This window comes from Indicator indicator, chromosome 26 (genome assembly GCF_027791375.1).
Source record: "Indicator indicator isolate 239-I01 chromosome 26, UM_Iind_1.1, whole genome shotgun sequence".
NCBI classification, from domain to species: Eukaryota; Metazoa; Chordata; class Aves; order Piciformes; family Indicatoridae; genus Indicator; species Indicator indicator.
Genome location: NC_072035.1, coordinates 9,289,352 through 9,302,989, shown reverse-complemented (window position 1 = coordinate 9,302,989; position 13,638 = coordinate 9,289,352). Strand labels below are relative to the sequence as shown.

Here is a 13,638-nt window from a genome sequence, read left to right as displayed (position 1 = left end):
TAGGCAACCAGAGCCCTGAAAAGCGATGATAGCGGAGCTTGGCGGGAACTGGGCAGTTTCCCCTCGGCAGCTTCTCGCTGCGGTGGCTGTTTTTCCTTTGCCGTTGCATCACTCATCACAGAGGAAGTTTTCTCTGGAAGAACGTAGCCAGAAATAATTACAAACTGTTACGTTATGGCTGGTTCCATAAAGGGATTTCCAGTTTGATGCCGCAGCAAAACGGAATCTGAAAATTATTTTTATAGTTTATTTACAAGTGTGTGTATTTTACTGATGAGTTTTATTGTTATGGTTAAAGATATTTTTAAAATAAAGTACTATAAATCCGAAAATTCAGCTGTAATTGAATTGTCAGTTTCAAACATTGCACAATTCGGATTGTCATAGCTGGTCCTCTATTTCAGCTGGGTCATGGGTGGTTGGTTTGGCTTTTTTGCATTTTTCTTTTTTGGGTGTGTCTTCAGCAACAGTGGATTTGTAAATAATCAGGTGAAAAGGAAGGTCTGAAACTCCATTAATTATCCTGTGGAATTTGTTAGGTGTTTTCTTGTTTGTTATGGCCCTTTAATTAATTAAGATGTAGGTCTGTGCCTTCTGAAGAAAGGAATTTTCCTTAATGATAAATTAACATCAGGAACTTAAAAGGAAGCTGAATATTCTGACCCGTCCTAGGTAAGTTAAAGCTGACTTACTCTCTGTGACCTATATGTGTTTGAAATAGAATTTATCTGAGGTGCCAAGAACTTAGTTTGTATAGCTGTAACTTCATGTGTATCTGTCTGTTTATGACACTGACTTGGCCTTCAAGAAACAGGTTTTTGTAAGGTTCAGCAGTGAGAACAAGTACATTAATATGGTTGAATAAGTAAGATCTTATAAATAAAGTTCTGTAGCAGCTTACTACAGTTAGAAGAAAATTCCTGTAGTGTGGTGGTGTTTGGTTTTCTTTTCACCTCATATCAGGCAACCTGCTTTGCTTGGAAGTGGATGATTTCTGCTTAACTGAATAGGAACTTACTAAAATGACAGAAGTTGTGTTGGCCAAACCTTCCTCTATGTGAACTATGGGGTCTTTCCTGTGATAAACCATACAGGGAATACTTAAAGTAAAGCTAATACAGTAACCATTGTTTGTCTCTGTTCTGCTCTTTTAGTGGAATTTCAGTGGACAACCCCAAACTTGATGGACCTCTGTTACAGATTTTATTTATGAATAATGTAATTTCTAAGTAAGTAGTTTCAAAAGATGAGCAATCCTGACAGGAAATGGGACTTCTTGTTTGTTTGGGTATGTTAGTGTTTGCCCAAAGGGTGGATACCTGTTTTATTCAGTAGCATGGACTTGTTAGATTGAAGAGGAAGGATAACAAGCATCATGACAGGAGGTCTGTTGCTTTAATTAGTAATATCATGAAACCAATTGTGAATTCCAGTAACTTGGAGTGAATTTGAACAGGTGTTTGAGTTTTTTGAGTGTGGCGGTTAAACATGATGAATTAAATTTTCCCTGCCTCTGAGTTGATTTTTTTTTTTTTTTGCCACACTAGTACAATTGTGCTTTCTAATAATAGATTGTGTTCATGTTGGTGGAGGTTTGGAGGACAGGAGAGAATTTGACCACCCCTTTTTTAAGCTCTTTAGTAAATGGTAAAATGTGGGGTTTTTGGTTGTTTTTTAAAGACATCTGGCATATGTTTCAATCTTGCTCATGTCTTCATCTCTGTGAACTTCTCTGTTACAGGGAGTACCATCAAGAAATTGAAGATTTTGTTTTTAATTTAGTTCAGAAATATCAAGAGCAGAAGAGAAGTGAACATGAAAAAACACACTTCAATGTTAAGCCACAGGTACTTTAAAACTCCAGCTGTTACTAGGTGCTTCTTCTCTTGCATCTTTGTCGTGAGAGTATTAAAATGCTACATTGCCATCTAGATAGCTGAATTCTAGATGATTTTTCCTGTTTAATTCCAAATCCAAGGAGCTATCAATCAGATGTCATATAACTATTTATTCTAAAAATCCAGGACAAGGACGAAGAAAATATCCTTCCCGTCTATGAAAATGCTGCTTTAAAATTATTCCTAGCAAAACTTGTGTAAAAGCAAAGCAATAAATTGGATAGGCAAGAAAAGACCAAATGGTACAAACCTAATGTATCCATATCCTCTTCTATTAGTATTTGAATATTTATAAGACCTCAGCTGAACAACAGAATCTGGAAATGCCAACTTCATTTGCATACTTACTGTTCTTACTTTGAATATCAGGGTGAAATGGCACATTCCTTGCCATCCTAGCATTTGAGATGAGAATAAAGATGTTCTTATGCAGCATATTTGTCATCAGAGAAAATACTAGAAATGAGCTGTGTCATAGTTTGGACTGTGGAAAGTGTTATGACTAATGCAGACATCTCTGTCCTACTGTCTTAATGTTCCATGAAAGACTAGAGGCTGTATCCCATGTTCTGTGCCTTTTACCTCAGTAATTTAGGAGCTCTTTGCTGTTGTTCTAAACTAATTATTTGCTTTTTGAATTTCCATCTCAGCCTTCCAGTGTTCTTTTGGAAGAGGACTATAAAACAGCAAGCTTGAATTCTGCTAAAAAAATAAAAGAAGCTTTTAGTGTAAGTTTTTGGCTATGTACTCTTCAATGGTAGATCTGACTCTTCTACATATTCAGTATACACTGCCATTAAAATAAGATCTTGTTAAATTTAATTTATCAGTGTAATAGTAGTTAAGTTCAGCATGGTTTTGGCTACATCAGTGGAAAAACTATGTATTTGAACAGGTGTGGGCATGTGCTGTTTGTAAATTCATACAGAGTGGGGGAAAAAAAGCCTGAAAGTATTTCGAGCAGTGTAAAATTATAGCAATGCTACCAATCTGACCTAAATACTGACACTTTTCTGACAATTTTCTGACTTTTTTTCTACAGGTTGTAGGAAGTGTTCTGTATTTTACCAATTTTTGTCTCGATAAACTGGGACAGCCTATATTAAATGAGAATCCACAGCTGACAGAAGGATGGGAAATACCTAAGTATCCTGTTTACTAACACAAGGAGATTTTTCTGTTTGTCAAATCCAAAGAATGCCTGTTGGTAAATGGAACTCAAATCCTGTTCAGTAGATTGTACATGTCTGTCAAAACTGTATCACTTGTTATAGAGGAAGAGTTTTAATGAGTCACTAGTGGCTTTTTGTACTTAAAGCATACATGTATTTTGATTTAATTGGCTTGTTGATTTTTTTTAGAAGGCTTATTCCTGAGAACGGTGCATGCCTTTTCCCCATAAATACACCTTGTGACTTTTAGGAATTTCCTGGGCCAATATGTAATCAGGTTTGGGGTGACAGCTCATTCTAGATACGATTAAGTGTTCTCCTTCTATAAAAATGTACTGCTTAGGATAGGGAAAGGGCTTGGCAGACTCAAATATGCCGTAAAGCGCTTTTTTTTTTTTCCCAAATGTGGGAGCCAGAGGAAAGATATTTTTGTTAAAATATAATGATGCAATGCTCTTAACTTGCATCCATTTTGAGGTTGATTATTTTTAAGCCAGTATTTGAGATGTGGGATTGGTGTTGGAAAAAGTGGTGGGTTTTTTAATATTGTAGTGTTCTATGGCAAAAAAAAGAAAGTGGACAAGAAATGTCACTATCCCATCTCCCACAAGTTTTCCAGTATCGCTTATGTCCCAGGGCAAGAATCAGTTGCACAATAGCTCATTTCTGCAGCATCTACTTGTCAGGCTTGCAATAAAGATCATTTCCTAATGTTCCAAAAATTGCTTGTATCTGAACAAAATTCGCAAATCTATAGGCCAGGTAACTTGGGTTTCTTGTGACCACCTTTGAGTTTGTGCACTGTGCTGTGCTGTAATTCAACATTTGAAAAGCTGTCTCTGGAGTGTACTAAGTCTGTCCTATTCTCCAAATGATTTTTGTATTATCTCCCAACCTCTAGATGAAGGAAATAGGTGCCTAGTAGGGGAATTTCTCCTAAATGCCTAGTTAAGTGTGGGAAAGCTTTCATGTCTGCCAGCTTAGCTTTGATATTGCTCTTTAAATGTACATCTTTCTTCAGAGCTCCCATAGCTGGCATTAAACCTAAAATACCACTTAATTTCGAGTGAAATAGTGTATCAGGTACCATGATTCTAAATGAATGAAGTACTGCCCTCAGTGAACACATCAGTTTGACTAGTGCCTGGCTCGTCTCAAAACCAACAGTTCGATTCTGAAAACTGCAGTGCTTTTGAACTCTGCTGAACCTCACTCTTCCGATGCTGGTTCCCTTGCAGCCCTCTTGTCTTGTCATAGATTTTGAGACAGATGGGCAGAGCAGCTGACACATGGCGGTCCAAAAGCAAACACAAGTAGGATATATGACCTGTCTCCACCTACTTGAAGTGAGTTATATTTTTGAAACTCTACCCAAATCTGTTCTTATTGAGATTGCTGTGAAGTGTATCAAGATTATTAGCTTGAAACTTCTGTCTATAAACAAGGGTTGTAGCTTTAGCAAGTGCTGGTAAAGAACAAAATTTATTATTGAAGAGAGGTGGGAAAAACATAATCCTGTTTTAGCAAATAGATTATAGTAGATCTAGTTTTATAGTTTATCTATGGACTTCATATCAAGGACATATCTGTAACTTAATCGGGAAGAGTCAATGGTTTAGTCAAAGCACTATTAAATTTTTCACTGGTGTTTCAAACAAGATTGAAATTTTGCTTCATCCAGTAGCAGTTCCTTATTGAAATCTAAAGATATCAGCAAGTTTTCAGCCAGATTCTCTCCCTAGATGGACAAGAAATACAAGTAAAACCAAAAAGGTTTGTATTATTCTTAAATATACAGTTTTGAGCTGAAAAGTTCAGATGTACACTGATTTATTTATTTTTTAAATATTTTTTTTTACCACACTATACTAAATCCTTGAATGTAATTAAGTAAAATTAAGTAAATCCACGATGAGCTCTGCAGACATTTGATCTCTTGTTGAGTGCCTTTAGGCAACTCTTGTTGAGGGCCTAAAATCAAAGTGTAAAATCTGTCTGAAATTTATGCTCATTTCTCCTGTTTGCCTTTCTAGGGATTGGTTTGTCATCCTTGCACTGATGTACTATCATCATTCTTACTGTTTTGTAGAACAACTCCTGTCTGACTTTTTATATTACAGCCTGAACTTAGAGTTGATTATGTAACTTTAATGGGTGGGAAGAACTAAAGAGAATTGAGTTTCCACATGGCAGCTTGTGTGGTCTTCATCTAAAGTCACCTGTTGCTGATGCAGTGAAGACCAGGCAAGCTTTTAGTGGGCATTTCAGAGATGAAAAGGGCATGCTGAGTTAAATCAGTAATACTGTCTGAATGGAAAACAGATTGAAGGATTGTGTTCATGATACAGGATGTGATCAAATACTTGAGTCACTGTGCAAGGTTTCTGTTTGAATGCTATGCAAAGATGAAGCAGAAGATGCAGTTGATCTTACTAGAAGTATCAAGAGATTGGAGTGTGTGTGTGCGCCTGTGGGTGTGCTCATTCTAGTGTCACCCTTTGGTCTCCACTTCTAATTCCCATCCAAGTTCAGTAAAAATGAATGCTCAGAAAATAAATCTTACTCCTAAGTCTTGTAAGTGATTAGAATTTGTCCTATTACAATATCAAAAGTGTTTGCTGCCGTTGTATGAATTGACAAGGAAAATTAAACTTGAAGCCTGCTGCGGTTCCGTTGCCGGTCTTCAGTACACAGTTTCACAACATGCATAATTTACTTAAACTGTGGACTGGGACTTCCAAAGCAGTAGTCATGCTCTCCTACTTGTTCCTACTGATTCTGTATTGTAAGAAGGATCAGGCCTCTGATGATACAAGGGTAGAAAGAGAAATAGAGGCATTAATGAACTGCAGGCCATATTAAGTTGTGGAGTTCCTTATCTGTACTCTAGAGCTAAAAGCATTGCTTTAACATCTTAGTTTCCTCTGGACATAGCATAAGCTTTAGTGTATAGGATTTGTTTTCATTTACTTGCACTATGTATGCAAATGTTCACTTATTTAATCACTTATTAAGTAGAAATCTTTCAGTGAATACTCTGCAGTATGGTAGAATAGTTTTTCCACCTTTAGGACAGTATAAACTATTGAACTCTCAGGTTGCCTAGAAGGGATTTTCAGTCTCCATTCTGCATAAAGCCCTGAGCAACATGATCTGATCTCATAACTGACCCAGCTTTGATTGATATCCAACCTGAGTTACTTTATGACTATACTCCTCCCTCTTAAAGAAACAGATCTCTGTTACAGAGGATCTAAAAACTCCATTTGTCTGAAAGTGCTACTTTTCGACTGCAATTTTAGTTCTCTTTTTTGTGCTTTCCTCACTACATGCTGTCGTGTATTTCCTCCTCCCATCTCTCCCAGTGTTGTGCCTGTTTTTTCTTGTGTTCTCAGGAGTGTGAAATAAATGATATTGCTATTCTGTTTTGACATTAAGCTAGCCAATTTAAGAGAAGCACAAGACAGCACAAATCAGCAAACAATGCTGTGCTCTTTTATTTCGAAGTCTGAAGCTAAAAATCTGACAAGATTTAAAATGACTAGGTGCATTTACTCTTGCAAAATGATTTTCAGGTTTAATTTCTTGTGTATTTTTTTAAGCAGGCCGAAACCCCATTGTTTTAATTGTGGTTCTGAAGACCATCAAATGAAAGACTGTCCAAAGGTAAAGTCTACATCCATATTCAGAAGACTACTGCTTTCCAAAGAATGTACCACATGTAATTGCACCATCTTAAAAAAAAAAAAAAGCATTGGGGTTGGGATATATAAGATGTACACGTGGTCATTCATCTCAGTTGATGAGATTATGCTGTTCATATGTATAAATTCTAACATGCTAAACTAGAACATAAATTAATTTTGCAGCTAATTATGTCTAATTTATGGAGGACTGTTTCTTGTTTTGAACAGTCTTTCCTCATGTTTTAGAGATCTGCTAGATACAATGCAAATACTCTTGTTTTTTGCTGTGTAGTTTTTATTAAAGCTCTGGTTCTAGCCATGTGATAAATGATTAAACATGTTGAGGGCAGGGATTACTGATTTTATGTTGCATGAGGGAGTGTGTAAATTGTAAATTGTCCAATTGTAAACTTTCCAATTGTATTCTCTTTAAGCCACGAAATGCAGCTCGTATAAGTGAGAAGAGAAAGGAGTTTATGGAAGCTTGTGGTGAAGCAAGCAATCAGAATTTTCAGCAGCGTTACCATGCAGAAGAAGTAGAAGAGAGGTTTGGAAAGTTTAAACCAGGAGTAATTAGGTATCTCTTTTCCTTCTATTAGTTGTTGCGCTGCTTTTTTGGAATACTTTTTCCACCTTTGGAGTGCCGGATGTTAATTTTATAGAGTTCTGTTAAGTCCACATGCTACTTTTAACTGTTTGTGTATTATGTTTGAATTTGTTTGCTAAAGAAAACTTGTTTATTAAACTGCACAATTATTTTTCAAATGAAAACCCATTGCTAGCTTCCCAGTCCTTCCATGTCCCATGGCACCTTCTCTAATGCAGGGAGTTAAATGTTACTCTGACTGCTCAAAATGCAAATATATTGCATTAATAAACTAAAAATGCATGCAAAATTCTGAAAATTTTGAGTTCTGGGTGCCCCTTCTTCTCTTTTTTTCTGTATTCAAAACATTTTAAAAGGCAATAATAAAATGGCTGTGCAGTCTCCAGAGAAATCACTGGTCAATTTAGTGTTTGTTAAGTTCCACCCTTCCTGTTGTGGTAGCTACAGTTAAGGCCAGAAGTAATGAGATGAGTAAGCTGCTCTTCGAGTAGAATTAATTCTCATAAAATGTTTAAGCATATGAGAAATAAAAGTGTTAAAAGTTATTTTTAACATCAGAGCTGGTTTTGACCTAAAATTGTTATATCTGGGATTGACAGGCAACATAGTTTGAGCCAAAACTAAGTTGAGCTAAACTTGACGGTTTAAAATTCAAGAACAGGTCTATAACTTCCTTTTGTCAAAACTCAGGTATGGATTTTACTTTATTTTGTTTGTTTGTTTTCTCAACTTAGTGGGGAGCTTCAAGATGCACTTGGTGTTACAGATAAGAGTCTTCCTCCGTTTATATATCGCATGCGTCAGCTGGGTTATCCTCCAGGCTGGCTCAAGGAGGCTGAAATGGAGCACTCAGGACTTGCGCTTTATGATGGAAAAGGTAAGGAATATGCTGTGAAAATGCAGTTTTTAGTTTGCAGGCTGTTTACTGGCTGCGCTCTGCTCAGGAGAGAAGGCACCTTATTAGGTAAACCTTTATCTTCCTCATGGAAGAGTGAGAAAGTTGTAAATTAAGTTTTCTTTATTAAAGTAGAACTTAATCTAGCTATGATGTGACATTGAAACAAGTTCTGTAGTGATTGGATTACACAGATGAAGACTTTCTGTCAGTGTGATTTCACTCTAATCAATCCTTGCTAATAGAACATGGGATTTCTGTGAAACTGCAAGATTTAAAAATAGCCTATTGTTATATTTCATTTTCCTTTTAAAAAAAGAACCTTAATACTTTCCAAAACTCAATAACTTACTTTTATTATATATGAGCGTGAAGACAACTAGTAAGCAAAGAATGTTTCTTAAAACAACTTACCAAAGCTTACTTTGCCAGCTTTTCACTGATGGCAGGCATTTATGCTGCATCTCCGAGTAGTCCTGATTTCAGATTCTGAGGCTAATAATTGTACATGAAGAGCAGTAGGATTATGAATTACTTGGATTTCTGGGAAAGCTTTGTGCATGTATCTGATAGGCAGTACCAGTGACCAAATCTTTCTGGATTACAAAACCTTCTCTCAATACCCTGTTCTTAAATCCTGTGGATTTTTCAGTAATATTCTTAATTTGCATTGATAATAATTATATTTCACTGTAGATGATGATGGAACAGAAGACGAAGGATCTTGCCAACCAAAACGCACCACCTATGATGTCTCTAAGTTGATAAACTACCCAGGCTTTAATACATCCACTCCAAGTGGGATCCCAGATGTAAGTGGCTGTCCTCTGCTTTCCAAACAACATGCTGAGTAACAGTAATTGCTTTTAGCCAAATTTAATGTTTTGTGTTCTGCATCTGGCAATTTTCTTTAAACAGCCTCTTACTTTTATAAGCACCTCATTTGGGACTGAGGACTGTTGAGGTAATTGAAATGACATCCATCTATTTGATACCTGTTAGGACTCATGTGGCTAGGATCTGACAGTGCTTTTGTGGTGGTTATTTCCATTGTGAAACCAAGGGGAGCCTAGAAGGCTAATTCAGGGGTTTTTAAACACAAAACGTCACATGAATGCCTCTTCCTTCCATGCATCTATGTTTTCTGAACATCTTGGAATTCGAAGATTACTGGGAGTGTTATAATTTCAACCATAGAAAACTACATCAGACTATTGCATAACATCTGGGAAGCTTTGCAATAGCTAAAACAACAAATTGTATCAGGAGAGCTATGTAGTGGATGCCTTTTTAACTATAGAGCACACAAGGAGTCTCCTCTTACAGTCGCTGCTGCTGAACTTTGGCTTTCAGAAGAATTTAACCTGTTTTTAGTGCACTTCATCACTGATGTTAATGTCTGTGAATTAGAAAGAAGTGTTAGTGCAATCTCTCTTACACGTTATGTTTGCCCGTTTAGTGGCCTCCAAATGTATGGTTTCTTTGGGTATTCTTAACCAAAGATCTGTCCTCCAGAAAAAACACTTGTTTTTACAAAAAACCCTAAGTTTTTCAAACTAGGGCTTTTACTGTCTGAACAGTTATTTCAAGGGAAAGGTTGTAGTTGTGTTACAAATGTAGAGTAGTTGCTGTGAAAAGGTTAACGTTTCGTAAAGGTGACTTTTAAACCCCCATTCTTCCTACTACCCCAGTCACAGTGCATTGCATCAGTTGGCCTGTGTTCACAGGTGAGAGTACTTTGGCTGGCCAGAAGTTACTACTGAAGATCTATTTTCTGTGATACATGAGGCTTTTGACGAGAACTTAAATTCATTTTGGCTTATTAATCTCTCAGTTTAAGTTTTACTGTCGTGTTCTTAGCCAGTGATATGCAACATTATTTCTTTCTTTTTTTTTCTTGCTGTAGGAATGGCAGATGTTTGGTTCCATCCCCATGCAGCCCTCTCAACAGAAGGATGTTTTTGCTCACTACCTTTCTAATTTTCATGCGGTAAATACCCCATTGTTATTTGCAAAAAAAACCCCAAAAACAATTAGTTGTCTTGTAGCTAGTGTAGCCACTGGTGAGCTCTTATTTATATCCTCTGTTTTGCACATGTCTGTTGATGCTAGTAGGCATGAAGTGTCCATGCTTGGCTTACCTGTTCTGTCAAAAAGAGCTTCATGTTTAGAACCCATTCCATTTTTTCAGTTAGCATAAGCAGATCCCACTTGTGCAGTATTTTATTAACAGTTGTGAAAAAATGTTGCTATAAACTTTTGCAGCCTAAAAGCTGTCTTGGCTCCAGACTTCCTTATAAGTTAAAAACTTAATTGCCATAGTCATGATTTACAGGAATCTTACTACATTGGCTTGAGAAAACACATGGTAGTCCTGTTCTCTTTCATTCTCAAGTTGTCTTCAGTGTGTCTCTAGCCCTGTGTTACCTACTGCAGAATACTTCCAGGTAAGGATGGAGGATGTGTGCTCTGCTCTCAGTCCCAAAGTTTAGTGCTCTATGGAATTAAACACTAAACTCCAAGCCTCTCTGGAAGGGATGTGCTGTACTTGAGTTGTGATATTTCCATAAGATCCTGGTGGCCAGATGGAAACTTGCTTGTAATCCCATGTCATGAAAATAGCCCTTTCTTTGGCCACTTACACCTGAGCAAGATTAATGCAGCTGAAAGAACTGTAAATCTCTCAAACTTGAATGCCTAGTTTACACACAGGGTTGCCAAATGATTGTGTAGTTATTAAATTGCTTCAAATATGTTCTTACAGCTGGAGATGTTACGGTGTACAATTTAATACTAATTTCTTCTCTTTTCCTGGATAATTTCTCTTCAGCCAAGTCCAAAATCTAGCAGTAAAAGGGCTGCATCTCAGTCAAAGTCTCCTCATTCAAAACGTCTGAAAGATGACAATTTGGAGGTACCAGCAGCTGACATGGACCTAGACTCTGGTATAGTTATTCTCCAATATTTTTTCCTTTTTTTAAATTTCTGTTTCCAAAATAACTTGTTCTGGGTGTAAATGTTAGTGCTCCTAAAAAGAAACCAGTGTAATAATGTTTGTTACGGTCATAATTAATGTAACTGCCATCAAATGCCACCAGAGTCCTACTGTAATTTCATTTGGGCCTCTACCAGCAACAATCTCTGTTGCTGTGATTGCCCTGTCTTCCAGGCAGGAGGTTCCAAGTGTGTTCAGAGCAATTGAAATACTAGGTTACAAATTCCAATATCCTATACTTCAGGTATATCCTTAAGAAACTTCTGTTATGAAAACCTCCTAATTCTTAAATATTTAGGTGAAATAATGTAGAAAGCTACAAGCTGATGACTTCTTCAAAATTACTCAAACTCCCAGAAGAATTTGCAGTGTTGTTTAAATGTTAGAATGGATAGAGATGGAGAAAATTCTGGCTTTCCTTTTGGATTTCCTATGAGGAAATCCTTCAGTGTGTCTCAGTGTGGAGTAAGTTTGCACTCAAATACTTTCAAGAGTATTTTCTCTCTCTCTCTCTTTTTTTCCCTCTTGACTGACTAGCAGAATTAAAATCCTCCGAAACACAGTTTCTGTGGATAATAAAACTTCCCAAAAGTTTGTTGTACCTCAGCTGAAAACCTAGGGTGTGAAGACTTAAAAAGAGTGGTAGTAAATCAATTCATTGGCACTTGGAATCTTGCCCTAGTCATATTTTAGATTGTAAGAGATGTCTTTCAATCTCTTTCTAGATCTGGAAGCATCACAAAGATCTCAAACTCCCAACAGTTTTCAGTTCCAACCTCCACTGCCACCTGGACATCCATCAACTCCTCCTCCTTTACCACGAGGAACACCTCCACAAAATCTTACACAATCTCAACCTTCAACGCCCACCCGTACCCCTCTTTCTAGGACTATTCCGCCACACAATGCTTCCAGTGATACTTCACAGGCAAAAATAGTGGACTCAGTCATGGATGAGGATACCCTGACCTTGGAAGAGCTGGAGGAACAGCAGCGATTAATCTGGGCAGCACTAGAGCAGGCAGAAAGCACAAATAGTGACTCTGATATTCCTGTTGATACACCTTTAACTGGAAACTCTGTGACATCATCACCATCTAGGAATGAAGTAGATCTTGTTGCAGAAGTAAGATCATCTGATAAGGTGATTACAGTGGAAACTAGGTTATCTGACATCTGTGAACAGGTACCAGAAAATGAACCTTCTATAGCTAGTCCTAATCCAGGAGATGGTTTATTTAATGTAGAGGAAAATCCTGATAATGCAGATTCCGAAGGTTTACTGAATAACACCGTGCCTGCTCCCAGCTGTAAGATTAACAATGAAGAAAATACAAGTGGTAGTAAAGTGGTCACAAGCATTGAATCATCTGCAAAAAACTCCAGTCTTGTTCCTGACATGAGCAAGTTTGCTGCAGGCATAACACCATTTGAATTTGAAAATATGGCAGAATCAACAGGTGTTTACCTACGAATAAGAAGCGTGTTAAAAAATTCCCCAAGAAACCAGCAAAAGAAAAAGACTTCCTCTTAATGGGTCTTCCTTTGGTTCACTGTGTCCAAATTCCTGCTTCCTTTTCTTTCCTCCTCCGATTTTACAAACTCAGTTTTACAAAAACTTCTTCATCCTTTTGTGGAAAGGAGAAAATATTGATAAATACAGATCTGCCCCATTCTTCCTTGGAATTCCAGTCAGCACAGAGCTTCCCTATTGACCAGGACCACCAATGCTGCCAGAAAACAGAAGAAATGTCCTAAATGTCATCCTTCCACTAAGGAATAATAGGACTGTTGATTTGTTAAGAGCGATTTACTTGCCAGTCCATGAAACTAGAGAGGAGTTTATGGTTTGCCGTTCATGACTTTTGGCTAAGATTTCTATTGTCTTGAATTTTAGGTAGATTGGTGGGAGGTTTTTGTTTGTTTGTTTTTTTAAATATATATATATATACGTCCTTTGTACAATAATCAATACTTTATACATTTTGCTAATTATCCTGTAGATAAGTTTAATATATTCAAATGGTTTTTTAACAAAATCTAACATTAAGATTTCCCACATCAAAATCTTGGCAGTTGGATGGAAATAATCAGGGATTACCAGCATTAGCTTCACCATTTCAAGTATTTTTGTAAATTATTTATGTGGGTCAGTTTTAATTTCCACTGTATCTTTTGTAATGTCATCCCTCCTGTAAACTTGCTGTACATACATGGTCATTGTTGTGTACAGACGTTTAATAAATGAGCTTTTGTATAAAGATTTTTTTTTTAATTGGAATCCTAAACCATCAAACTGATTTTTGAAAATTGACTGCTGCAATTCAAATGATTATATGAGGATGAACAAAGCTAAATATTTTAGGAAGGGTCAGTTCATGGTTT

The 13,638-nt window shown here is 36.9% G+C and overlaps 1 protein-coding gene across 2 annotated transcripts; it reads left to right on the top strand.

Annotated features, from left to right (window-relative positions):
* The first annotated feature begins 629 nt into the window (after positions 1 to 629).
* Positions 630 to 13,160, top strand: ZCCHC8 (zinc finger CCHC-type containing 8). Of its 2 annotated transcripts, none has more exons than XM_054392517.1 (13): positions 630 to 672; positions 1,155 to 1,229; positions 1,742 to 1,847; positions 2,549 to 2,626; positions 2,941 to 3,044; positions 4,778 to 4,843; positions 6,676 to 6,736; positions 7,191 to 7,333; positions 8,098 to 8,240; positions 8,955 to 9,070; positions 10,165 to 10,248; positions 11,089 to 11,203; positions 11,979 to 13,160. In XM_054392517.1, exons 2-13 carry the CDS (start codon positions 1,210 to 1,212, stop codon positions 12,785 to 12,787), a joined length of 1,845 nt encoding a protein of 614 aa, XP_054248492.1. In that variant the 5' UTR covers positions 630 to 672; positions 1,155 to 1,209; the 3' UTR covers positions 12,788 to 13,160. The 2 variants fall into 2 exon arrangements, with proteins under 2 accessions (XP_054248492.1, XP_054248491.1); XM_054392516.1 differs by having other exon boundaries at positions 6,673 to 6,736.
* Positions 13,161 to 13,638: the final 478 nt, after the last annotated feature.